The sequence below is a fragment of the Aphis gossypii genome, unplaced genomic scaffold (assembly GCF_020184175.1).
Source record: "Aphis gossypii isolate Hap1 unplaced genomic scaffold, ASM2018417v2 Contig00201, whole genome shotgun sequence".
Classification (NCBI taxonomy): Eukaryota; Metazoa; Arthropoda; class Insecta; order Hemiptera; family Aphididae; genus Aphis; species Aphis gossypii.
The window spans coordinates 448,128-474,911 of record NW_026083025.1 but is presented as its reverse complement, the minus strand read 5'-3'; the positions used below and the strand labels follow the sequence as shown (position 1 = coordinate 474,911).

Sequence of the window (26,784 nt, the reverse complement as noted above, 5' to 3'; positions counted from 1 at the left end):
AAATTGAAAACAGTATAGTAACCTATACTTTTTTCAAATTAAATTTTTAACAATTCTTAAAAAATCAATTATTAACATAGAATTCATTATGTAATAATATATTTTTCATAAAATTATAATTTAATCTAATGGCATAAGCTTCAAATCCGAGTATTAAACAGTCAATTTTTTATTAGCAATAGTTTTAATTAGTGTTAAGAAAAACATTTGATGAATGGTTATTAAAGTTGCAATCTAAAATAATTAACAATAGTTGTAAAAAAGAAGATTTAAGTTTGGGAAAGTTTAAATATATATTTAATGAATGCAATTGTAACTAAAAGTAAATTTAAATAAAAGAATAAATTAAATTTCAAATATGTATATTTTTTTATGTTCTAAAATATTTTTAATTTATTTGAAATTAATTAAGTGTGAACTCTTTCCAGTTTCTAAAAATTGATATAAAGTTATTTATATCTATATAAAAAATATATGTGTATATGCATATGAATAACATTTTGGAGACTAACAGTATATATTTCTAATGATAATATATTAGTAATTTATTTTTCTATTAGTAAAACAGTAGGTTGAATTAATTTTGATTGCATACATTATACAACAATTATCATATTATTGCATATAAGTATGATATAATTGTAAACAAATATCAATGAACAATAGTTTAATTCAATATATTCTTTAAATAACTGAAAATGTAATTGTAATAACAATAAAAAATTAGATAGGTATAACGTTTTTAAATTGTATTATATAAAATATTGATTTCTTTGATTTTAATTATTCATATAATTAAGTATTTTAATATAATTTTAAATTAATAACACTTATCAATATATTTAGTACAGAAAATAAGATAATTATCACAAAAAGATTTTATTTTTTAGTTTTTCAATATTTTTAGTTTTAATATTTTAACAGATAGGTGGGTAAACATTTTTAAGCTAGATTAAAGCAAATAAGCATTTTTATATTTTATTGGTAGCAATATTTTCACAACAGAACAGGTCACTTGAAAGTTGTATAAGGCTGGCTGCTCCAAAATTTCAATCACGGAATGATTTAGTCTTAAGGATGTTTCATGGCCCATTGTTTCAATTGAATCTGAAGCCTAAATATAATATTTAATGGTAGTTTTGCTAAAATAATTTGTAGTAAAAATACATATAAAAATACATACTCTTTTCCATTCGGTTGGTGATTCTTCATTAAAGGAATCTGCAGTTACAACTTTAGAACTATTTGTTTCACTATAAATAGTGGCCTGTAACCTATACAATATATACTGATATCTTGTTTTAGACCTGCAAAGCATTTTATTTTGTTAATTTATTTAAAGAAAATATCTTAAATACAAGTAACATTACCATGAACTAAATACAATTTTAGGTTGAAGAGTTTTCATTAGAGCAACGTTCAAGCCATAATCTTTAAATATAATTTCTTGATATATTGATCGTAGATGTCGAAAATCTACATTGAAAAAACTTGACTGTCCATCAAAATCTGGATCAGACAATAATAATTGTTCCGACTGTGGTATACGGGAAACTTGCGAGAAATCATAATCAAGATCAAGATCACTCAAAAACGGTGCCATAACACCAGCAGCATTAATACTTTCCCAATGGAGCCAATGATCTGTATTAAATATAAAATTCATTATAATACAGTATAAATTATTTTGAATTCTTATCAGAAAAAGGTACAAATTTCATTTGTAATTTATTTACTACTTACCTTGGCCACAGTGGTTTTTAATCAAATTTCTATTGAATGGATCGTATTTGCTTATTACATAAAACACGTACCAAGGTAATTCTATTTTTCTAATATCATTTGAACCGATTTGTGAAAAACTGCTATACCCTTGACCATTATTCACAAACTTGTTTTCTAGAGCAGCTTTTTCTTGAAATACAAATGCGTCAATAAGTTCTTGCCATCTTTTACACACAAGCCTGCAATCTAAAAGTGTTTTTGCATCGATCAAGATGAGTGTGTGTATTAACATTTCATCTGGTAGTAAATCAAAAGGTTGATTATTTTTTAACACTTCCATAGTTATAAAGGTGGATTAATAATCTCAATAAGAATATAATTTTTACGATAATGATATCAAAAATATTAATTTTAAATTTATTTCAACGAAACAAGTATACAAGACACAATAAATTTAGGTAATATAAATTCGTATTAAACAAAAAATATTAAACGCTTCGGTATCAAAAGCCTGCAGACTGTAATACTGCACTATGACTTTATATAATGGAATTTAAATGATAGGTACTACCCTGCAGCATAAAAGTGATAAACAAGATTTTATGCCATGATTTTACCCAATCTTGAGAAAAATGATAATATTCATGGATTATTTTATGAAATATATTATATTATTATCACAAGTCGATTTCATGCAAGATAACAACAGCAAGCTGTCCGATTGTCTATGAAGTGCTAAGCAAATAATCAAGCCATTAAGAACCGGAGGATTAACATTGACTTCTAAGAAAAGATGAATAACTAATGAATGTTGTATATAATGTATTACATAGGTACATATAATTTATACTTAATTAGAATTCCTCAATTCGCTAGGCTGAATTAATTTTTGCTTAAAATCATTATCGTAAAATATCCTATCAATAGAACCTAGTCGTTCATAGTATGAATAGCTTAACCGCCTATTTTACATGGGTATTTTGAAAATTTGATTGATGATTGAAAATAATAATTTTAGTAACATTTTATAGTTCTTAAATTTCTTACATCACGAATTACATTAGGTGTCGAATGTGTCATAATTATAGGTCTGTTAAGTATGATTTAAATGATATACCTATCATTGTATACGAAAAACAATTCGGAGCGAAAACCGTGGCTATAGATATAGTATCTAGCCTTGGCGGAAACGGTCTATCACGTCAGTCTATATAACCAGTGATGTTTTTTTTTTTTATATAGCTATTAAAGTAATTTAATTTTATTTGTATTATTATAGTAGCTGGTTGTTATGATTTTTTCCGACAATATTACTTTTATAATATTATATTATTAGTAATTTATTAATATAATAACATATTACTATATCAATTCATATAACTCTAAATTAAATTATATTTTTCTGTAAATTCCGTAAAACAGTGAAAATAGATTTATAGTACCTAAGTACCTAGAAATAGATACTATTATTAAATACATCAAAAATGTTATGACGTACTGTAAAATTCATACAAGTTTGAATTCCCATGAATAATGCTTTTAATTTATAAAAAAATAATTAAGATTTCGTTATTTGTCGTAATTTTGTTCAAATTGGGTACTAAAATGACTTTGATATAAGATTAAAAGTTCTTATGAATTTTGACTACAAAATAATTTGGAATTTATTGTAATCTTCAAATGAAAAAAATGTATGACTATGTATTTTTAATATTTTAACAGATAAAAAACAACCTATGTGGGATTTCGTATTAAATTTTCAAGAATTGTGATCTAACAAATAATTTTTTTTTATCGGCATAAAAAAAAAAAAATTCCATGCCTCAAAAAGAGTTAAAATTACTTTATCATTTTATTGTACTATGAAAATTAAACTATAAACATTAAATGAAAATTTCATATATCTACTGTTATTATTATTATTTATTAATTTTTTTTTTTAAAAATATAATAGATTATCAATAATTGATTGAGGATAAATAATTATTTTACGGGTAAATGTTGAATGTTATAAATATTTAAACCTGAAATACTCATAAAAAATTAATTTAGCTTTGGCTTTCTGGTAATTTTTTTTCTACATATAGCTATAAAAATAAATTTTTTTATGAATTTCTTACTACAAATTAATTTACTATTTTTAGTGATACTGTCAAAATTCTAACTTTAAACGCTTATAAAAAAACATTGTGATTATTGAGTTTTTATATTTTTTAATTGAAAATTAAATAACTTATAGAGCTCAGAAATAAATGAAATATTTTAATAATTTAATACAAGATGATAATTTCAAGTATTTACAGTTATTTGTTTTAGTTGCATAAAAAAATAACAAAATCTTTTTTGTGAAATAATAGATTTTCATAGCAACTCCTGTTTTCCTTAATTTATCGTTGAATTTTTCAATTATAAAAATAAATACTGGTCAATTTTAAGTATTTTATATCCAACACCATCCTCATTTTTTAAATTTAATGCAATTTATTGACAACTTATTGTGTACAAAAGAAAAAAAATACATCATGATAAAATTCAGAATCTAATATTATCTTATACTATTTATATTTAAATTAATCAAATCATTAATTATAATTTACAAGATTAATGTAGTGTTTAAATAATTTAAAGAAGTATAATTGCATAACTAATCATAATAAAATAATTTTCATCTACACATTTATAAGCCAACATTTCCACATGATCATTATAGAAGCCAGTCTGTAAATAATAAAATAATAATAAAAAAAAAAAACAATTGCGTTCTCTGGAACTTAAAAAAAAAATTTATTGATAAATAATGTCTTTATAATAATCAAGTTTTATAGTATTTCCTAGGTATTAAATTTTAGAGTATAGGAAATATATTCTTCAAATTATGTAAGATTCATTTATACATCAATTGAAATATTGTACATTATTTTTATATAAAGACAAAAAAGTTTGATTTTATTAAATTATTAATTAAATTGTAGGTATATGTTAATTAGCACACTTAATATAATGTACATACTTATATATATAATCATATAAATAATAATAAAATCTCTAAATAACTTTTAAATAAAGGTAATATGCTTGTAAATAAATGTTATAATCAAAGTGTAAAAATAGTCAAAGTGTATTTTTGGGCATTGTAGTACAGTGTTAAATTTTAATGGATATAATGTGAATAATCATTCACTTTGCACAGGCATTGTAAATTTAACGGAACTTAAGAAAGGATACATTTAACAGTTATTTAATTTTTCGCTACCAACACTGCATGATCAGTTAGTATAAAACAATAATAAAAAATAATATTTCATTGTGTTTCAACTTGACCCAGACACAATATTTGAATTATTCTATTCAAAAGAATATTTAATTTTTCATACAATTTTAAAAAATTATGAGACAAAACAGAAGAATCAAGACCAATCAGTTGAATTATGTAGTTTAAACACTTTTAACTGGTCTAAAGTTGATCATTGTTATTCGTAATACATTTGTCATATCCCAATAAAAATGCAATATGCATGTAAATTATCATTTTCACTATATTATAAGATATCAACGTCAAACACAGTATTATAATACAGACATTACTTTGAAACCAAAGTTAAAAAACATAATTGATAATCTTATTATTATAGAGACATGTGTTTAAAAGAATTCTACTAATATAGATAATAAAAAAAAAAATTGCATTGCGTCCAACTGGGGACAGTATGCAATATCAGCTTTTCCCAAATATAATGTATTTATTATGTATTTTTTTTTTAAATGCATTTGTGTTAAAATGCTCGAGTTATTCACTTTGACAGTAACATAATAATTATATATAATTAGTAAACAATAAAATGTTTCATTAATAATATTTTTTACCTAATATTTTTTAACCAGGTACATGGTAAATGATTTTTTGTAAATCAATTAATTTTCTAGAAATTTAGATAAGTGCTTAATAAATTATGAGATATATAGGTGTGAATTAGCTGGTTTTCCATGTTATTATTCCATTGAAATACTTAAATGTATTGACCTTTTCTTTTTAGAATTTAAACTTTTTAAATTCTTGTATTCAATCTTAGCTAAACGTAATATTTCATAGTCTTGAATATAATCTTCGATGTATTCCACTTTTTTTTTTGAAAATATAAGTTTTTGCTTATTTATTTGACATTCCAATATTATATCATCAATTGTTTTTATAACCAATACATGATCTTTTGGATTTAATTCCATTTGCAATTCAACATACATTAAATAAATCTCAAGATTATCATTGACACTGATGCTATTATTTTGTATGGTATCATTTATAATATCAAACGCAAGATTTAACTGACAATCGTGTTTCCAAACGAAACGTGCATATTTTACAGCAATATAACTGGAAAAAGACTTTGAATGAGGACATTTTAAATGATGCTCAAATAAAGTTTTTAAGGTCCCATCTTGCTTTCTTCTAGCTAAATTTATCATTCTAATAACAACATCCTTTGCATTTGGATAAATGAACCCAATTTGTGTTATTGTTTCAATAGCTTTTTCAATCCAACCTTTCTTCTCGGAAAAATCAAAATATTTTAAATTTAGTGAGAGTGACTTTGGATGATGGAATAATGATCTTTTGAATACGTCAACTAACAAATTAGTATCACTAAAATTTTCAGAAGATAAATATTCCAAATAATTTAACCAAAGTCCTTCCTTTGAAGCACAAGTTATCAAACATCTTTCATAGAGAAAAATAATGCGTTCATGGTTTCCCTCTTTTCTCTCGAACTTAATATAGTTTTCCCAATTTTTTACCTGATCAGACTCCAACTCCTTTACATGAAAGTGATTTCTTCGTATATTTTCCTCAAATATTTGTCTACTTTCAAATTCTTTAGCAGTTTCCTTGTGAATACTGTACCATAATTCAATAATCTGAATCCTTAATGCAGACACTATACTAATTTCGGTAATTTCAGCTATCTGTGTCGAATCTTCACCGGGTGGTATAGAATCTTCACCCAACGACTCTCTACTATTGCTTTGTTCAAGTTCTGTAATTATTAAACTTCGTCTTTCGAGAAAATCTGGTAGACCTAAATATTTTTCTGGTAATTTTTTGAATATAAACTCTTGAAATTTGAAGAAATTTTTTAAATAGTTCGAAGTTGGTACACGAAGAAGACGATAGTATAAATTAACTGCATTAGATAATTCATTTTTCTCTACTTCCCATGATATGTAATCATGCCATAGCTGATCAGAACGATAATCAAATCCACACATTTTCAAACTTCTTTCGAACTGATAACGAATATGCTCCTTTTCATTACTACGTTCCAATCTAAGATATGACATGTAATAAATCCATAAGTCAACACTTCTAGGAATGGCATTTAAACCATTTTCTAATACTTTTTTAAACTCTGGTAAATTATTATTTCTTTTTTCAAAATTAGCATATTTTTTCCAATAACCGTAACAAAGTGGATATAGTTCTAAAAATTTAGAGTAAGCCATTCTAGCGTTAACTACAATATTTTGGCAATTAACCACATGTAATATATTAACCCATCCATCAAAATTTGAAGAGTTTTGTTGAAGACTCTTCCACATCTCTTGAAACTGATTATCATTTGTAACTTCAAATTTTATTTTCTTAAAAAAAGAATTTTCATATTCGTTTGACGTTTCGTTCTGATTTTGGTAACGCTTTCTATTGCTTACAGTCTCTTCCAATGGTATAAGGATATATGGCAACATTTCATTGACATGTTTCTCAACAGTAGTAGTTGGCGGTAGTCCATTTTCTGAATCAGGTTTATTGTAAATGCACGTTTTGTCTTCTAGCAAATTTTTATTAATTCCTAAATCAAAAGTTGTATTTTTTTTAATTATACAATTAAAAACTTATTTGACAAGATGTTCTTACTTTCAACAGATTCTTTATTATCAACCAACTCTTTATTTTCAAGTGATAGGTTGGGTGTACCTAAATTAAATATCATATTTATGATTATTATCAATAAAATTAATTCAATAAAGTCAAATAAAAATTTACTTTCACCAGATTCTTGGATGTTAATTTTAAGAGCAATCGATTCTCCATCCTCTGCTCTAGGTTTATTGTCTATAAATATTTTGTCTTCGGGTATCAGTTCACCATCAACTAAATCAAACATTTTAAAAAATTACAGAATTACCCAAAAGTAAAAGTGTATAAAATGTATAGGATAAAAATATATATATATATATTATATATATATATATGTGTGTAAAGAAAACTATGTCACACATGATTGTTTTCCTTTAATATGTATGGTTTGCTCTACCGACCAAACTGCTAGAGGTCGCCACAACCATATTAAGTATTATTATTGTAATGCTCATATCATATATTAATTATTATTAATGTAATGTTCTATCATATTATTTATATTATCATGTTAACAGTATGAACATTTTTTATTATAATATTTATTTATTTTAAAAACCATGTTATTATTATATTATTATAAGCACCTGTTTAACAAGTAAAGAAACAATCAGAAATAAGGGCTTTAAATGTTGTTTCTTTATTGTTTTTATAGGTAAGTAAATTATGAAATTTAATGTACAATAATTAATATAATATATTATATAATCAATAAACTTTAATTGTTTTTATAGAAACACCAAACACAGTTGAGTTTTGTTTCATTTACTAGACCAGAGGGCTAGTAACATTACATATATTATAATAATAATTAGTATGCCATTAATATAAACATAACTTTGAAAAATAATTATAAAAAATACAAGGAAAATATATTGGCAAGTACTAATAATTCTTATAAGGAGGCCGTTATCTAATCCGCTTAATTAATTCTGTAGAAAAAGTAAGGTGTCCTGGTTTTTAAAAATTTCTCCAGTCATCCTAAAAATCTTTAACAGGACTTCAATATATCCCGGTTCAATGTATTAATATGAATTCATATTAAATTATGTTAAAATTTATAAAAATGTTATGGTATCTTATGTTTTCTAGTTTTTATCATATTATTTATTAGTTTGTGTAAACATGCGAGGATAATATTGGATGTAAGTCACTTTCAATTCATCCAATCTGTTTATAGAATTTATTTGTTCGTATTTGAAAATTTCATACAGATGATAAGCAACAGTCAATAAACATTGATATGATGAATAATAATAATTAGTTATAAAATAATTACGTATTAAACCATCAGTAAAGTTGAGTTGTAAGATGTGTGTGATCACAACAGTTTATTCTTTATTATTTCTTGGTGTTTGTACTCATTTATCCTAATCTATTTAATTTTTTACTATAATAATTTAATATATGCCTAAACGTCAATGTACTTATAAAAGTGATTATTCTAAAGAATGGGATTTCATAAAAAAATAAAAAAAGGTCGTTATGAAACAAAAGTCGAATGCATACTGTACCATTCATTTTTAATTATTGAACATGGTAGTTGATCTGAGATATTATAAATCATTTAAAATCAAAAAAATATAAATTAAAAATAAGTGTAGTCGGTCTTTGAAAAAAAAAAATCAAGTAATTTTTCTGTAAAACCTAATTCAAATGAAGAAACTTAGGTTTATACAGCCAATTTACTCAAGCTTACCATACTGTACTTCATAACCAAAGTTTTATATCAGCGTATGTTTCGCCAAATTAATGCACATTTTATATGCAGCTTCAAAAATGGCACTGAAGGTTCATCAGCCAGAACAAAAACAGCCTCTTTGAATACTTATGTTCTTGCACCATTTAGTGTCAAACAAATTGTAAAAGAAATAAGTGAAATATCTTTTTATAGTATAGCTACTGACTCTCATAATCATGAAGCAATCAAATTATTCCTTTATTCTTCAATATTTTGATAAATATAATGATATTCAATATAAACTTTTGAAAGCAGATTCCTTACCGAATGAAACTTCAGATACAATTTCTTTTTTTTGTAAAAATACTCTCAAAACACTCTTACTTGATAATAAAAAGTGCATAGCATTTTGGGGTGACAATACAAACACTAATTTTTGAGGTTTAAAAGGCAAGGGAAAAATAATGTTTTTATTAATGTTAAGTTAAAACCAACCATTAATGAGAATACGATGCCAATCATATATAATGCATAATTGTAAAGATATTTTATCATTTGATACAGAAACAAAAGTCATAACATTTTTCAATTATTTTTCTATATACACTAAACAGAGAGATTTTAAAGAATTTTGTGATTTTTATGTGCAAAATTACTTTTAAATACTAAGTCATTCAAAAACTCGTTAGTTATCTCCTTTTCCGGCAATAGAAAAACAATTACAAAATTTTCTACTGATTCTATGGGTGAAATTTGCTTAATATTTATACATAGTCGACTAAGCATTTTTCAAAATGATATTAAGAAATTGAAAAAAGTATGATTGAAGTAACTGGTACATTAAAAGAAACTGCAAAAATAATAGATAAACAACATAAAAGAAAATTTATACCTCTAAGTTAGAAATCACTACTTCAAGCAGATGAAATTTCAAAAAATAATTTTAAAAATTTTAATTCTGAAGTAATTGAATTTTATTAAAACAGCTTAATATGATTATTAAAAAAAAATTGATTCAGCCATTATCAATAATGTCTATAATTTCTTGGATGAACTTAAACACACTACCACAATGGGAAAAAGTTGAAAGTACATGTCTTTATATGAAAAAAAACCAGCAATAACATTGATGATTCTAAATTATTTGATCAAACAGTTGGATTAAAGACAATATAGGAAAAACAATTAAATAAATGGAATGGTATGGTATTCTGTTATGATAAGTGGATAAATTCTTAAAAAAATTATGACAGTTGAGAGCAGTATTCCGAATTACTGAAACTGTATCAATAAATATTTGCTATTCTAGCTCATAATGCAAACATAGAAAGAATATTTTCCCATATGCATATTCAGTAGGCAGATTAAATAAATTGAATGAAAATAGAAACAATTGAAGTAACTTTACAAATTCACATTAAATTTAAAATTTGTAGTTCAGAATTTTATAATTTCGTTTTAAACCAAAATGAACTGTTGAAACTTATGAAACAAATTCCAAACATGATTAACAATAAATTTAAAAATATTATACGTCCTAAAATTACATAATTCAGATTATAAATTAAAATACCTATCTGAATTATACATTTGTTTTATTCAAAATATTATTTTCTTTATGAAACATGTTTTATTTGTCCCGGTTTTTGTTTTTAATAATCTGGTCACCATTTGAAAAAAGCAATATAACGAGTGGAGCATGAAGATACTTAAATATTTATTTCAGAGAGTTAATAGATATTATCAGGAAGTTAATAGTACCAATGACTAAATTACTTAGGGAGCACATATTGCTTTATTTCATACAATCAACCAGTGATTCAATACCAAGGTAACTGTAAAACTAAGATACTAGAGTTAAATGTAAATTTCAATCTAAAAACTTCTGACACTCCTGATTCCATCATGCATCTATCTTAAATAATCATAATATATTCTAGAATAGAATATGTATTAGTGATCAATATAAACTATTTGAAAGCAGAAAATAAATAAAATTCAGCTGCTAACCTTTTGATAAAAACTAACATTTTAGTGTGTTAATGCAGATTGTATTTATATGTAAATTATAACTCTTGTTACTTAAATCTAAAATAAATGTACTTATGGAAATATATAATATTAATTTCATTTAATTTAAAGAAATATAAATAGATATGATTAGATTTAGAAAAGCTCATTGTTTTGACTATTATTTTTTATATTGCTAAAAACAAAGCTATGTATTCTTACTTTTTACAGACTTTTTATTGCCTGTTTCATCATCTTGCTTCAAAGTTTTGTCAGAAAAAGCTTGCTCATTGAGTTTTTGTTCAGTTTCACCAACTATATTTAACATTTTACCTGTTAACTTTTGTAACTTAATTAAAACATATTAAAATTATATATTCTTACTTTTTACAGACTCTTTATTGCCTGTTTCATCATCTTGCTTCAAAGTTTTGTCAGAAAAAGCTTGCTCTTTGAGTTTTTGTTCAGTTTCATTTCACACCAACTATATTTAACATTTTACCTGTTAACTTTTGTAACTTAATTAAAACATATTAAAATTATATATTCTTACTTTTTACAGACTCTTTATTGCCTGTTTCATCATCTTGCTTCAAAGTTTTGTCAGAAAAAGCTTGCTCATTGAGTTTTTGTTCAGTTTCACCAACTATATTTAACATTTTACCTGTTAACTTTTGTAACTTAATTAAAACATATTAAAATTATATATTCTTACTTTTTACAGACTCTTTATTGCCTGTTTCATCATCTTGCTTCAAAGTTTTGTCAGAAAAAGCTTGCTCATTGAGTTTTTGTTCAGTTTCACCAACTATATTTAACATTTTACCTGTTAACTTTTGTAACTTAATTAAAACATATTAAAATTATATATTCTTACTTTTTACAGACTCTTTATTGCCTGTTTCATCATCTTGCTTCAAAGTTTTGTCAGAAAAAGCTTGCTCATTGAGTTTTTGTTCAGTTTCACCAACTATATTTAACATTTTATTTGTTACTTTTTGTAACATAAATTAAAACTTAACTAAATTATATGTTCTTACTTATTGCAGACCCTTTATTGTCTGTTTCATTATCTTGCATAGATGTCTTGTCAGAAAAATCTTGCTCTTCACGTTTTTGTTCAGTATCACCAACTATATTTAACATTTTACTTGTTACTTTTAGTAACATAAATTAAAACTAAACTAAATTATATGTTCTTACTTTCTACAGATTCTTTATTGCCTGTTTCATCATCTTGCATAGATGTCTTGTCAGAAAAATCTTGCTCTTCACGTTTTTGTTCAGTATCACCAACTATATTTAACATTTTACCTGTTAACTTTTGTAACTTAATTAAAACATATTAAAATTATATGTTCTTACTTTCTACAGATTCTTTATTGCCTGTTTCATCATCTTGCATAGATGTCTTGTCAGAAAAATCTTGCTCTTCACGTTTTTGTTCAGTATCACCAACTATATTTAACATTTTACCTGTTAACTTTTGTAACTTAATTAAAACATATTAAAATTATATATTCTTACTTTTTACAGACTCTTTATTGCCTGTTTCATCATCTTGCTTCAAAGTTTTGTCAGAAAAAGCTTGCTCTTTGAGTTTTTGTTCAATTTCAACTACAACAAAAATTTTATGTATCATCATTAATATCAATAAAAAACATACTTTAATGAAGTATTTTTACTTTTATCAGACTCTTTATCATTTCTTAATGTTCCTTTGTCTGGCTTAGATTTACTGTCAATTCTTGTTTTGTCTTCCAGATTCAGTTCAACAGCAACTTTATCAAACATTTTACCCTTTAAAGTAAATACCAATAAAAACTAACTATGATAGGTGTTCTTACTTTTCCTAGAATCTTCTTTATATATTTTAAGATTAGTGTTACTCTTTTCTTGTAGATTAATAGATTCTTTTTGATCCGACATAATTTTAAAAAATATCTGAAAACAATGGATTAGTATTAATTTATTTATTATTACATTTATAGAATAGGAACTAAAATTATTAAATAGGATAGCTTAATGAAAATTTAGCCTATACTTGGTCAGATAACTTTAATTTAAACCTAACCTTGTTGATAATTTAAACTTTATTAATTTTTAAAAAGGTCAAGGTCTGCTGAACCAGCTACACAAACTTATGAACAAAATCTGGGAACATGAGGAGATACCCGAAGCATGGCGTATATCCATCATTTACCCTATACACCAAAAGGGAGACATCATGGAGTGTGAAAATTATAGAGGGATTTCACTACTCAATACTTCATATAAACTATTGTCCAACATACTACTGACTAGAATAAACCCATACATCAAAGAAATAATTGGAAAATACCAAGCTGGTTTTATGTTAGGAAAATCAACATTAGATCAAATACACATCGTAAAACAAGATTCCAAAACAATTCCAAGAGTAAAATTTATTTTGGAGGAGAATTATCTGAGGAGTTTCCGGTGACGACTGGACTCAGACAAGGTGACGCTCTATCGCCTGCACTGTTCAACATCGCTTTAGAATCAGTTATGAGGACAGTAATATCCCAAGCAAAGGGCATAGAAATAAAAGACAGTCAACATCTAACAGCCGTTGCTTACGCTGATGATATAGTCTTATTAGTCGAAACAGTTAACGACCTAAAAAACACAACAGATATATTGCTAAAGGAGGGAAAAAAATTGGCTTAAAAATAAATGAGACAAAGACAAAATACATGATAGTATCTAGACACAATCACAGATCAGACTCCTTGAAAGTAAATGAGTACACGTTTGAAAGGGTAGGAAATTTTAAATACTTAGGTGCAGATATTAATGAAGATGCTAATAGCCAAGAAGAAGTGAAAGCTTCCTAACCTAACGGCTCATCGCAGCGAACAGGTGTTACTATGGACTTTACCATTGTTCAAGTCAAAACTATTATCAAGAAAATCCAAAGTAACATTATATAAAGTTCTAGTCAGGCCAGTAGCTCTGTATGCAAGCAGTACTTTGGCGACGACAAAGTCAGATGAAAAAAAGTTAGAAGTGTTTGAGAGAAAGATCTTGAGGAAGATATTTGGCCCAAAGAAAAACAATGAAGGAGAATATGAAACACGAAGCAATATAGAACTATATAACGAACCCAATATTGTTGGGATCTTGAAAAGCGCCCGAATATGCTGGGCCGGACATGTATGGAGATCAAAAGGACTAATCGGACATATAACTGCATGGAAACCAACCGCAAAGAGACCCAGAGGACGACCTAGACAAAGATGGACAGATAGAATAAAATAAGACCTGAAAATGCTGGGAGTAAGGAATGCTGAAGAAACGGCACAAGATAGAGAAGATTGGAGACAATATGTTGTTGCGGCAATGGGCCTTAAAGGCCTGTAAAAATCCAAAGAAGAAGATTAATTTTTAAAATATTTTATATCATAATTTTGACTGTATTAAATTTGATCATCATTAAATCAAAAAAATAAAATAAAAAAATACAAATACAAATTATATAATTATTACTGTATTAATATATTAAGTCTTTAGTCAATAATAGTATAGTAAATAAAAAAGTTAGTAATTTTACAATTTTAAGCCCTTAGAGGTAAGTTATAAGTTATATGCATTTTTCATTATAAAACGATCACATTTTCATAATTTTGATAATATATAATATAAACAGTGTGTTCACCAATTTAGGGAACACTGAATTTCTCGGTCGGATTTTTTGAAATAAATCGATTTTTTTTTTTTTTTTATAGACTTGTGTTATAAATACACATTTTTCGATACATTTCAAATTTTTTTGAAATTTTGGTCTGCGCATACTCAGTAAAAACTTTTTTCTAATAGCAACACCTATTTTGAACACCATATTTGGATAGATCAATTTTTTTAAGCAATTTTGATGTATTAAGGTTCTAAATTTGAAATTGACTGAATAAGAGCCATTTCAATTTTAATAAATAATAATATTTTTTTGTCATTTAAAAAAATTTAAAAAATCATTTAAAATTAGTTCTTATTGGTTACTTTTTGAATATTTATACGTATTTTTTTTAGAAGTGTTATAATTTTATACCCATATTATATTAGTTTTGTTTATGACACTTAAAAAAAAAAAAAAAACGTATAAATATTTAAAAAGTAACCAATAAGAACTTATTTTAAATGATTTTATAATTTTTTAAAAATAATACAAAAATGTATTATTAATAAAATGTGGTAATGTACATAGAATCATTACCAAAAAAAAAGTAATAACGATAATATTGTAGACAATTACGTAAATAAATTAATTTAAATAATGAAAGTAGCATTTTTTTTTCTAATTTATTAATTATGTTGTTATTGTTTAACCAATAATGGATCCGACAAACGTTGTATGTGTTTTACAACGTGACTTACCACAAATAATCACGAAACTATATATATATATGTAAACGTTCGAGACAGACTTAAGCAGTTCTACAACGACAGAAACGACGATCGCAATTCACCACGCCCAACAGAATACTAGTGTTAAGGGTGTTGCAGCTTGCAGGACCATCGCTGTCGTCGTCACTGATTTAGCGCCTGCGCGGGCTCGGAAACGTTGTAGCTCGATGTCACGCACCGTCTAAATATTTGTGGATTCCTCGACGCATTCCTTCCCAGCACCGACACGTGCGACTGTTAGGGGCTGAATCAGCAAAGGGTGAATGACCGAATGAGATGATAAAATGCCCGGGACCTCGAGTGTTAGGTGTTTGTCAACTTCAAAGTGCTCGTCAACTATCATGTTAAGTATAATAATAGAATATTCAACGAAGGGCCTTATTATTATAATCATATTAAATTATCGTGGAACAAATTGTTAATAATTCACAAATAAATTATTATGGCTATATAGGATTATTTAATATTTTAAGCTACATATTATAATAATGTAATTGTAGGAATATATTATTATTAATCTTTTAACATTTAAATACTTATAGCGTATATCTATAGCGTTTATATTATACGTCTACACTTATTTTGATAAAATATACAAATTAGTTCAATAAAATTACTTAAATAGGTTGATAGTTAATATAAATAAAAAATTTAAAATATATATTTTAGTATTAGTAACTATTTCGACTATATCAAATAAGTAAACAAGACAAATCAACTACAAGTTTAACTGCTATCTGCCGATTACTTTTCAGTTATAGAATAAAAAAAAAAATAAAAACTTGTTAATCATTTATGAACATTATTACCACAATGAATAATATGTATAGTGTATACTTTAATTATTAATTATAGTATACACTATACATATATTTAAACATTCACATTTGTTTTAATATAATATTTTTAAATTAAATATCAACCTATTTTTGTTGTTGTTGCAACTTTATTTAAATTATGTTTAATGTGTATATGTTCTTAACAAAACTGTATTTTTAAGTATTTATATTTTATTTTCATACCTAAATAACGTCACGTTAAGCGATCTCCTCAAAATTATATTCTAAAATTTAAAACCTTACCCCAAAATAATATTTAATCCATTGGCCATTGGTCCGACAACACAATGAACCGTGGCGTCCCTATACCAATTTCTAGCTAAAAGCAAACAACGCGGGGATGACAATAAAATCAATAGGTATTGCAAACCGTATAAACATATAATGTGTATAATTCAGTGTTTCTCAACTTTTGTATTATGGAGACACTTTTATACTTTGTAACACACAATAAAAAAAAAAAATGAGAATAATGGATAATATTAAATATTTATATTTAATTGATAATGTAAAGGTTTCATTATAAACTTAAAAATAACAAAGAAAAATGTAACATAAAACAAAATTTAATTCTTAAAGGAGAAATTTGAAACTGATATTTCTTACATAATATATCAAAGTGTGGCGAAATTTTTAAATAAGACAACTCTTAACTTCCCATTGACGTAAATTAATATTTCCCCTTTTCTATTTTTAATTTCATTTAATTGCAAAAAAAGCTACCTTGTATAATTAATATGATGTCGAAAATGAAAATAACACTTAAACTTATTCTCTCATTGTATTTTTATAATATTTTAATTTTTTTAGCAACAAGTTCTACAACACAAAATTAGATACGTATGTTACGTTTATACCAACTTGGCAACTTATATTTTCATGTTATGCTTTACATGCAGTCACTCTTATATTTTACTCTAATATTAAATTGAACAACACAAACTTAGTTCTACAGAACTCAATTTTACTGTTAACCAAAAGTGGTAACATCAAATACACCGTACTCTTGTTTGATATTTAATAATATGTAGATACTTATATTTTTTTAATGGTATAATTCAAGAAGAAAACTAAAATAAAAATCTTTAAAACAATTTTCAAAATGTTTAAATTAATATTTGATCTTTCTCCTCGTAATACATTATTGTTAATGTATTGTATTTATTAAAATTTAAAAGTAATCTTCTGCTGAAGCATGCCCAAATTTAAAATATAAATATTTATTATGTCTAAAACATAATAACCATAATTTTTTTTTTTTTGACGATCAGTTTGGAAAAAATTGATTAGCTGTAACTGAGACTATACTTATTCGCTTTGTTTTTCGTGACGAGCTGTTTTATTTTACGGCCGCAGAATAAAATAAGGACGTCTTTAGACTCATTCGCAAACTATAAAAAATTATTTCATTATTCTGCAACAAGAATTATGGCAACCCCAGCCGGTTGCAGGCGTCGTGTGCGCGCTGATGTCAGTTAAGAAAGAAAACTCGATTGACACAACACAGCGGAACAACAATTAAATAATACCTATATTGCAGGGATGGCCAACCTTTTTTTGGACATGATCTACTAAAAATATACTTCACCTTAGAGGATCGACTTTCGGAGAATTTCTTTTTTTATTATTAAATAATTAATAATATTATAATATTATATTATAATATTATTATATTATATATTATAATATTATTTAATTATTAAGAAATATATGGTGCGTGACCCTAAAAATAAATTCTAACATGATCGACTGTTTGGCCACCCCTGCTATATTGTATTTAAATGCTTTTAATCATAGGTCAGTTAAATTTAATTTTTCATAATAATCAATCATTAAAAAAAAAAAATCATAATCATTTGAGATGTTACGGTATTATTCGTACTGATATTGCATATAAGGTGGTGCGATAACACATTTTACAAAAAATAATTAATACTGCAGGCAGCCAGTACAGGACACGAGTGTGGAATATCTTATTAATGAAATAATTTAACGATTAAAGTAAAAACACACGTCTCTTTGTTAAAAAGTCAAAACTCGATGTCTCTTCGATAAGAATAACGTATAAGAATACACATTTCGAGACCCTGAGTATAACAGAATCACCACCCACTCTTTTAAGACAAATCATATAAAAGGGAAACCGAGGCAAGAGCTCGGCAAGCGGTTAGAGATATCACAGACACTCAGAGGCAGGTCGTAACATCACTCACGGTTTTGATATCAGTATTTGGAGACAAATCGTAACACCTCTCAAATTCTATTTAATATTAAGCTTATCTATATTTAATCGTGTAAGTTATTATTTCAAGTTATTATTTTAATACACACTTAGTTACCACGACATATTTATTCCACGCGTTGATGTATATATCGAACGGTCGGGACGCAACAGAGACATGTGTTAATGCCTTTAATATCCCCTTTTTATTAAATTTCTACCAAAAAAAAAGTCAGCAAGTGAGTACCGCTCGGCTGTACATTAGGGGGTGGGGTGGACCTCGGACTAGGGTAGGTTAAATTTGAATGCAATAATAGGTATCATTGTATACGAAAAACGATTCTAAACGGAGATGATTTGTCAGTCTAGACTGACAAATTTTCTAAATATTTAACGTTAGATATAAATAAAAACAATTTTATGAATTTTGAACTACACAAAATAATTTGCAAATATTCATGATTTTGAAGAGTTTTTGTCAAAATTTGAACTTCAAATGCTAATAAAAAAAAATTGTGCCTATGTATTCTTATAATTTTTTTATCACTATGAGAATAACTTATGAGGAACTTTGTATTAATTTTTCAAATATTTTGATTCCGCCAAAAAAAATTTATCGACACTTCAAAAAAAAATTCTTAGGAAAATTGAAAATTTCATTTGTCTATCAATAGCTCAAAAAAAGTCAAAATATTTTGAAAATCAAATCACGTAAAGAAAATGACAATTTAAATAACTGGTAAAATTTTTAAGTATTTACGACTTATACTATTTGAATAACAACAAATCTCAAAAATCGTTTGAGGCTAAACCGTTATTTAACGCGGTTTTGTAATAAAATTTAAATTTCAAACACTCATAAAAATTTTTTGTCTGAATCCGGTAGAGTTTTTTTTACAGATATTTGAAGAAAAATTTATGGAGAATCTTAGTGTCGATAAAAAATTTTTGGATGACCAAAAAGTTTTGAAAATTTAATACAAGGTTCCTTATGAGTTGTTTTTATTGTAGCTAAAAAAAATTAAAAATCGTTAGTCACAATTTTTTTTTATAAGCGTTTATAGTTCAAATTTTTACGAAATCTGTCGTAAAAGCGAAAATTTGCAAGTAATTTTAAAGTTGAAAAATCATAAAATTGTTTGTGTTAATAACTAAGGATTAAAAATACAACATTAAGTTTTCCGTAAGTTTTCCTTCAAGTATCTATAGAGAAAACTCGAAGCATCATTATAGGAAAATATTTAAGTGCGTTTGAATTTATAAATTTTTACGAAATAGCGTAACGACAACGATTTATCCCAAACGATTTTAAATATTTGTTATTATTCAAAAAGTATAAGTCGTAGATACTTGAAAATTTTACCAGTTATTTAGATTGGCATTTTCTTTACATGATTTAATTTTCAAAATATTTTGAGTTTTTTTGAGCTATTTATAGACAACTGAAATTTTCAATTTTTCTGAAAAATTTCTTTTGAAGTGTCGATCAAAATACTTGAAAATTTTATACAAAGTTCCTCATATGTTATTCTTATAGTGATTAAAAAATTATAAGAATACATAATCACAATTTTTTTTTATTAGCATTTGAAGTTCAAATTTTGACAAAAATTCGTCAAAATCATGAATATTTGCAAATTATTTTGTAGTTCAAAATTCATAAAATTGTTTGTATTTATATCTAACATTAAAAAATTCAACACTAAGTTTTCCATAAGTTTTGCTTCAAAAAGCTATAGAGAAAATTTTAAGCGTCATTATAGGAAAAATGTTTTGAGCGTTTGAGTTTTAAATTTTTATGAAATCGGAATATTTGTTTCAAAATAGAATATATGACAATATTTAATTATAATATATTCTAGACTGACAAATCATCTCCGTTCAGAATCGTTTTTCGTATACAATGATACCTATCATTGCATTCAAATTTAATCTACCCTAGTCCGAGGTCCACCCCACCCCCTAATGTACAGCAAAGCGGTACCCACTTGCCGACTTTTTTTTATTTTATTTGTTTTTATAAATATATATGCTTTTCTTAAAATTATTTTTGGACATAAATTCGTCTTTGAATAATCATTATTCATTACGTAGCTATTTATAGACTAGTCTACACACAACATAAGTAGTTACGTAGAAATATGCATATTTAAAACAATATTATTTATGCTTCATAATTACATTGACTATTTGAATATAATTTGGTATTTCGGTGAACCAACTATACGGCTTTAATGCTGTAGTAAGTTGATAAAATTCGTAGCACGATCGATTACCTAGTGGCTGAGGAGAAATGTACCTATTTTTGAAGCAAAGTAAACTGTATAAAATAAGTTGCATCCAAACCGAGGAATATCTTACTATTTAAAAACTAAATATTATAAATTATGTACCTATAGAATTATAGAACTATATGAGTATTCCTGATCAGCGATATTATTGACTAAATAATAAAGATGCACTAAAGTTAGTAAGTTAATCAAGTATAATTTAATTAACTGGCTTAAAATAATACTAATAATTAAACAAAATATGATATAGCTATGAATAGTGCATATCAACTAAGATGTATATATATATATATTTTTTATGTAATTAATATTTCAAAATAACTGTCATATTAATAAATATTTTTTTTTTTTTAAGTAAATATTTACCCTATTTAATATAATATAAACCATTACATTTCGAAATAATAATGTCTTCAAATTTCATCAAAAAAGAAAACACCAGTGAAATAATTCAAGCTAATTTATTGAAGTATACATTTCTTGCCAAACGACAAGAATTACATAAAAATGTAGTGCCCATGAAGTACCGTAACAACAATAAGTAATAATACCTATATTTACCTAATTATTTACCTATATTTTATACCTAACCTAATCTTATTATTATTGTTAAAATGTATGAATTACAGAACATATGACTACACTTATAAGTAGGGCCCGTAATTATATGCACTAAAAATGTACGAAATATGCAAAATATGTAAATAAAAATACATGTTAATTAAATGTATTTAGTTTAAAAATGTATATAATTTAATAAATAATTAAGTCCTAAAGAAAACTTTATTTAGTTAGAGTGAATTATAGCGGAAATACGTGTAGGTACCTAATTATAAATTGTAATAGTTGTATTACATGATTTTTTTCTTTTCACATTCACAGGATTTGCGTAAGACATAGTGTTAAGTACAGGTATTAGTATTAATAACTTAATATGTACTATTCTTTTTCGTAAATATGCATTTTATTTTAGAAAAATGCTAAAATATGCATAAAAATTTAAAATGATTCAAATATTCAAAAATTTAATTTTGCATACCAACACATTAGTTTAAGATTCAAATTTGTAGCTTATCTAGCTACTTTTTAGATTGTTAAAAAAATATGAAAATGCATATAAATCCGGACCCTACCTAGTTATAAGTTATAATAGCTATACTCTGGTATAATCTAAACTATTTTTTATCAATAGACTAGCAATTGTACGACTAGAAAATGAACAGACCAACCTTTTGACAAACCTTAATATTGCATTATCTAAATCAAAAATGAAACATGATAAAAAAAACAGAAAAGCTATCAATAAACTATGCAATAAAAAAACACAAGCATACGAAAATCTTCAACTTTTCAATAGGTACTTAGGTGTTTTAAATGAAGAAATTCGTCTTAGCCAAATTAAAAATTCAGAAAAAAATGAATATTTAAAAAACCAAAAATCGAAAACTTTCAAAGAACCAAAAATAAATTGTAACCTGAACAATGTGTTATTTAGAGTAAGTGAAAACAAAACTAATTAAAACAAATAAATCAACGTCTAATATTGATTTAGCATACCCGTATTTACAACAGTAAAGTCAAAGAACAAAAAGAGTTAAGGCATACATTAGACGGATTAATTCAACAATTAGGGAAAAAAAAAGAAAAATATGATTCGATAATGTATCAACTAAATAAAGCAGCTAAACTTTTAAAACGTGTTGGTGAAAATGCATTAAAATCTAACAAAGATAGGTTTGTACTAACCAAATATACTTTACTGTGAAGATAAATGTTATTACAACTTCATTTAGGGAGCAAGCGCATATTAATTTATTAGCTTTTCAAGAAACTAGTAGGATGGAAAAAAAACAACGAGGATTGAGAATGTATATGGCAGAATATAAATTTAAAAACGACCTTGAAAGTTGCGAATTTCTTCAAAGAAAACGTAAGCTCTTTAAAATTATTGTTAGTTATTCAAATTTAAATATTACTGTCAAGGGTAAACAATTTTATACCTACTATTATTGTTAGCTACAATAAAATATAAAAATTGTTATTAATTGTTATTATTAAATCATTTTTAATTAAATAATGTAGATGGCGAACGTTATAATAGTCAAGTTATTTACAATGGTAAAGAGGATATTAAGGAAAACAAAATACAAAATGATAACGAAGAACTTATAACATTAATGAAACACTTGGTTCACATAAGTGGAGATACTGATTTAAAAATGATTGTAGAGAATGTATTAAAAATCAATTATAATAAAAAGAGTTTATTTCGTCATTTAATGTTCCTAGAACAACAAGTAAGCTAAGTTGTTACATAATTGTGATTTGTGATTTCATAAATTTGATAAAACTTAATACCTCTGAAATACACATGTTGATATTTTTCTATTATTTTAGTATAACAATTAAGTTATTATCAATTGTATTACACCTACAAGATAAATAAAAGAAAGGTTTGAGTTAGAACAATTTGTGAATGTGTTTTATTTAGATTATTAATTTTAATTATTATATTGATTAATTTTAATAATTGTTTTTAATAAATAGTGTTTGGATTTGGAAAATTCTATAAACCACGATCAAAATATTGCTATTGATAAGAAAATATTAAATGATAATAGGATAAGCCATAACGAATGTATATTAAAACAATATTTTGAGACAGTCCAAACAAATGGTCGAGTTTTAAAATCAACACAAGATTTAACGGATAACATGAAAATAATGTACGAAGAGTTATGTGATAAGATCTACACGTATATATGTCGACCTTTAAAAATTAAAATAAATGAGCCATTAAATGAAAAAAATATTTTGGAATATATGACAGAAATAGAAAATAAATCATATGAACTTCTATATAAAATAAACTGCATTGAAAACAGCTGTATAACTGGACAAACTGAAGATCCAATGACATCCGATGGAGAATCAACACAAAATCTAATTATTAAAGATTATAATGGCATAGAAGTGAAAATGCATCAAATTCTCCAGATGGAGGAAATCGATTCAACACAGCATTTGCTTGATAATGGTCTTAATAATTCACAGACGTTAACTACATGCCAAGAGTAACTATATGTTTAGTCGGGCTAGCCTAGTGTCTACTGGCCCCAAAGGGCAGTAGGACGCATATTTTGTTTGGGTCTTTTCCAGTGGCTGGTAGTCTTAACAAAGATCTAGAATATTTTGTATTAATCATAGCCATATTTATGTATAATACAATTTACATTATCATTCACCTCAATTAGGATGTGTAGTTAGAAAATGGAAGTATATAATTAGATGGCTCAAGTTGATTAGATTAGGACCTCCTATCTCCTTTAATTTATTTCTGATCGGGGTTAATGCTAGATTAAGGCTGGCATTATACTAAAGATAATAAACTAGACTATACCCCCACCTTAATCGGCTTAATCAATACATTATAAAGTAATACCTACTTTTATACAACAATATAATACAATTATTATTACTTATTATCTATATCATAATATTAAAGATGAATTTTGTGAATTATAATTACAATGAATATGTTGAAGTGTCACAAATTATTTATTTAATGCACTAACTAAGAGGAATTCATTGCATCCACTTATTAATCTATATGTAAGGTATGCTGGTAATTTAATTTAAAAGTTAAGACTAACCACATCATTGGATAAAGATACCTAACAAATGTGTTAGGTAAAACATTTACAATGAATTAATCATTTAGGAAGCAAGCCGGCATCGTACGGATGAAGTCTATTCTCAACGTATAGAAGTGTATAAGTGATAAAATAGAAAGAAAAATTGAAAAATAAACAGGGATGAGAATATAATTCTTGAAAGTGAATGAGCTGCTAAAATAGATACATGGAAATTATGAAAAATAATTGGTCAAAATTTAAAACATATATAAATATAAATTACTTGGATAGTTTTATACATACACATACAATATTATTACTAAACAATATAATAAAGCTAAAACTAATTTTATACATTAAGTTAAATTATAATAATCAGACTAGATGGGCTATTATAATTGATCTTAAAAATCAATTATACAGCTATTTTTAAATATTTTTTAAGAAAATATGTAGAGATGGGGTAATATGTAATATTAAAAATAATAATGTGTCCAAATTACTGATAAAAAATACAACGTTTATAACAATGTAGTGAATAAACAGTAAGTATACATTAAAAGTATATACTTATTGCTTGTTGATTATAACACTTAACAGCAGCAAGGTAGATACAATTTATAACAGAGGTATTCAAACTGTGCGTCGCGTGAGTTGTCGAAGGGAACCACGTTGTATAATTGAAAATCAATAAATATTTTTACGAAAAACGTTTATTATTATTATTATCGAGGTACACCGGTTAGGAAACGTTTAATTGTCTACAATAATCATTTGTTAAATATAGCTTTAATTTGTTTCCATAATGTTATAGCGATAGTGATAAATTGAAATTTTATATTTATAGTACTTTATTATTACAACCAGTAACTATTATTATAGCAATATAGCAGTTAAATTGTTATAACAATAATATCCCATATGTAAGTTTGTAACCATCGACTGTCATTGTTAAATTATCAGTGCGTATGTCGTGTTTGGCAGTACTAGTCGCGAGTAATAAATAATAAGTATAAATTATAAAATATAAATTACATTCATACAAACATTGATTTTTTTGTAATTTTTAATTTGGGAGCCGTCAATATTTTGTGAAGACTCAATGGAGCCTTGGGATGAAAAAGTTTGAATACCTCTGATTTATAAGGTTATATCAGCAAATTTCACACACAAAAAAAAAAAAAGGTTTTTGTTTAAATATTTACCTGAAATGAAATTATTCAACTGATGTGTAATATTAATTATCCACCTTCAATTCGTTGATAAACTTAAAAACTGTGACGTAAAACATTAAACTCACTCTCTTAAACGACTTAACGATTGTTCACGTTTCTCTTAGCTAAACGTTTTTTTTCAGTTTATTAAGTGCTATCAAACATAGTCTTATCAGTTAACAAAAATATCGACTGCTTGTTTGATAAATGATAATGCAATAAAGGTACTATTTTTTGTCGGCATGTTGTAAATACGTTTTCATGCTGTAAAAACATTAAAAACATAGTCTACACTCCACAGTACACCATTTTTCGCATCTGCCTAAGAAATTAGGTACCTTGATCAATGAAAATTAATGTCTAAAGAAAGAAATTATAATAAAAAAATTGCAATATCTAAGTGTTAAACCAGGAGTCGTTTACAAATAATTCACCTGAAAGGCAATTATATACATCAAAGAGTCGTGGAAGGTCTTTGAATTCTTATTTACTTTATATGTCTGGTAAATGTTACAGCTCAAATAATACAGAATAAAACAAATGTGGTTCGAGATATTTTAATTCCTATTAGTACTAGAAAAAACGTAATAGGAATTTATATGATTTAGATTATGCTAATAATAATTTAAAAATAATCGTATAGTATTAATGATGACATTATGATATTAAATAGGTAATTTAATACCTAGTTATACACTTTAATGCTGCAATTTGATAGACGGAAATGGCTTAAAGTAATAAAAGAAAGATATAAAATACAAATTACAATAATAGGTATATTGTAAAAACCTTCATACCAATACGAAGAATGATACAAAATTCTCATTTT

General features: G+C 25.6%; 3 protein-coding genes across 40 annotated transcripts; 1 reads left to right on the top strand and 2 right to left on the bottom strand.

Moving 5' to 3' along the window:
• Positions 1-880: 880 nt before the first annotated feature.
• On the bottom strand, positions 881-2,230 carry LOC114126487 (F-box only protein 2-like). The gene is made up of 4 exons (XM_027990440.2): positions 1,744-2,230; positions 1,371-1,644; positions 1,184-1,307; positions 881-1,114 (listed from the first exon to the last, which is right to left on the bottom strand). The coding sequence occupies exons 1-4, from the start codon at positions 2,063-2,065 to the stop codon at positions 953-955; spliced, it is 882 nt and encodes a 293-aa protein (XP_027846241.1). The 5' UTR covers positions 2,066-2,230; the 3' UTR covers positions 881-952.
• A 2,366-nt stretch (positions 2,231-4,596) lies between these two features.
• On the bottom strand, positions 4,597-26,098 carry LOC114126489 (pre-mRNA-processing factor 39-like). 38 transcript variants are annotated; one of them, XM_050208460.1, is made up of 14 exons: positions 25,947-26,098; positions 13,178-13,274; positions 13,016-13,111; positions 12,858-12,947; positions 12,696-12,788; positions 12,534-12,626; positions 12,371-12,463; positions 12,208-12,300; positions 12,046-12,138; positions 11,884-11,976; positions 11,553-11,645; positions 7,766-7,873; positions 7,637-7,696; positions 4,674-7,571 (listed from the first exon to the last, which is right to left on the bottom strand). In XM_050208460.1, the coding sequence occupies exons 2-14, from the start codon at positions 13,257-13,259 to the stop codon at positions 5,716-5,718; spliced, it is 2,943 nt and encodes a 980-aa protein (XP_050064417.1). In that variant the 5' UTR covers positions 13,260-13,274; positions 25,947-26,098; the 3' UTR covers positions 4,674-5,715. The 38 variants fall into 38 exon arrangements, with proteins under 38 accessions (XP_050064457.1, XP_050064456.1, XP_050064455.1 ...); XM_050208463.1 differs by having other exon boundaries at positions 7,772-7,873; XM_050208462.1 differs by lacking the exon at positions 25,947-26,098 and adding an exon at positions 15,726-15,833.
• Positions 21,391-25,095, top strand: LOC114126490 (uncharacterized). Its single transcript, XM_027990443.2, has 7 exons — positions 21,391-21,647; positions 22,299-22,602; positions 22,659-22,840; positions 22,900-23,036; positions 23,189-23,403; positions 23,654-24,180; positions 24,828-25,095. Exons 1-7 carry the CDS (start codon positions 21,514-21,516, stop codon positions 24,871-24,873), a joined length of 1,545 nt encoding a protein of 514 aa, XP_027846244.2. The 5' UTR covers positions 21,391-21,513; the 3' UTR covers positions 24,874-25,095.
• Positions 26,099-26,784: the final 686 nt, after the last annotated feature.

Bases quoted from the DNA above. Each gene is read 5' to 3' on its own strand.
- LOC114126487 (XM_027990440.2), bottom strand. From the start codon at position 2,065: ATGGAAGTGTTAAAAAATAATCAACCTTTTGATTTACTACCAGATGAA. The intron at 1,645-1,743 runs GTAAGTAGTAAA...TATTTAATACAG, and splicing joins TAAAAACCACTGTGGCCAAG to ATCATTGGCTCCATTGGGAA. The intron at 1,308-1,370 runs GTAATGTTACTT...AATGCTTTGCAG, and splicing joins AAAATTGTATTTAGTTCATG to GTCTAAAACAAGATATCAGT.
- LOC114126489 (XM_050208460.1), bottom strand. From the start codon at position 13,259: ATGTCGGATCAAAAAGAATCTATTAATCTACAAGAAAAGAGTAACACT. The intron at 12,464-12,533 runs GTAAGAACATAT...TGTTAAATATAG, and splicing joins CAATAAAGAATCTGTAGAAA to TTGGTGATACTGAACAAAAA. The intron at 7,697-7,765 runs GTAAATTTTTAT...TATTTAATTTAG, and splicing joins CATCCAAGAATCTGGTGAAA to GTACACCCAACCTATCACTT.
- LOC114126490 (XM_027990443.2), top strand. From the start codon at position 21,514: ATGTCTTCAAATTTCATCAAAAAAGAAAACACCAGTGAAATAATTCAA. The intron at 21,648-22,298 runs GTAATAATACCT...TTTTATCAATAG, and splicing joins AAGTACCGTAACAACAATAA to ACTAGCAATTGTACGACTAG. The intron at 23,404-23,653 runs GTAAGCTAAGTT...TTTAATAAATAG, and splicing joins TAATGTTCCTAGAACAACAA to TGTTTGGATTTGGAAAATTC.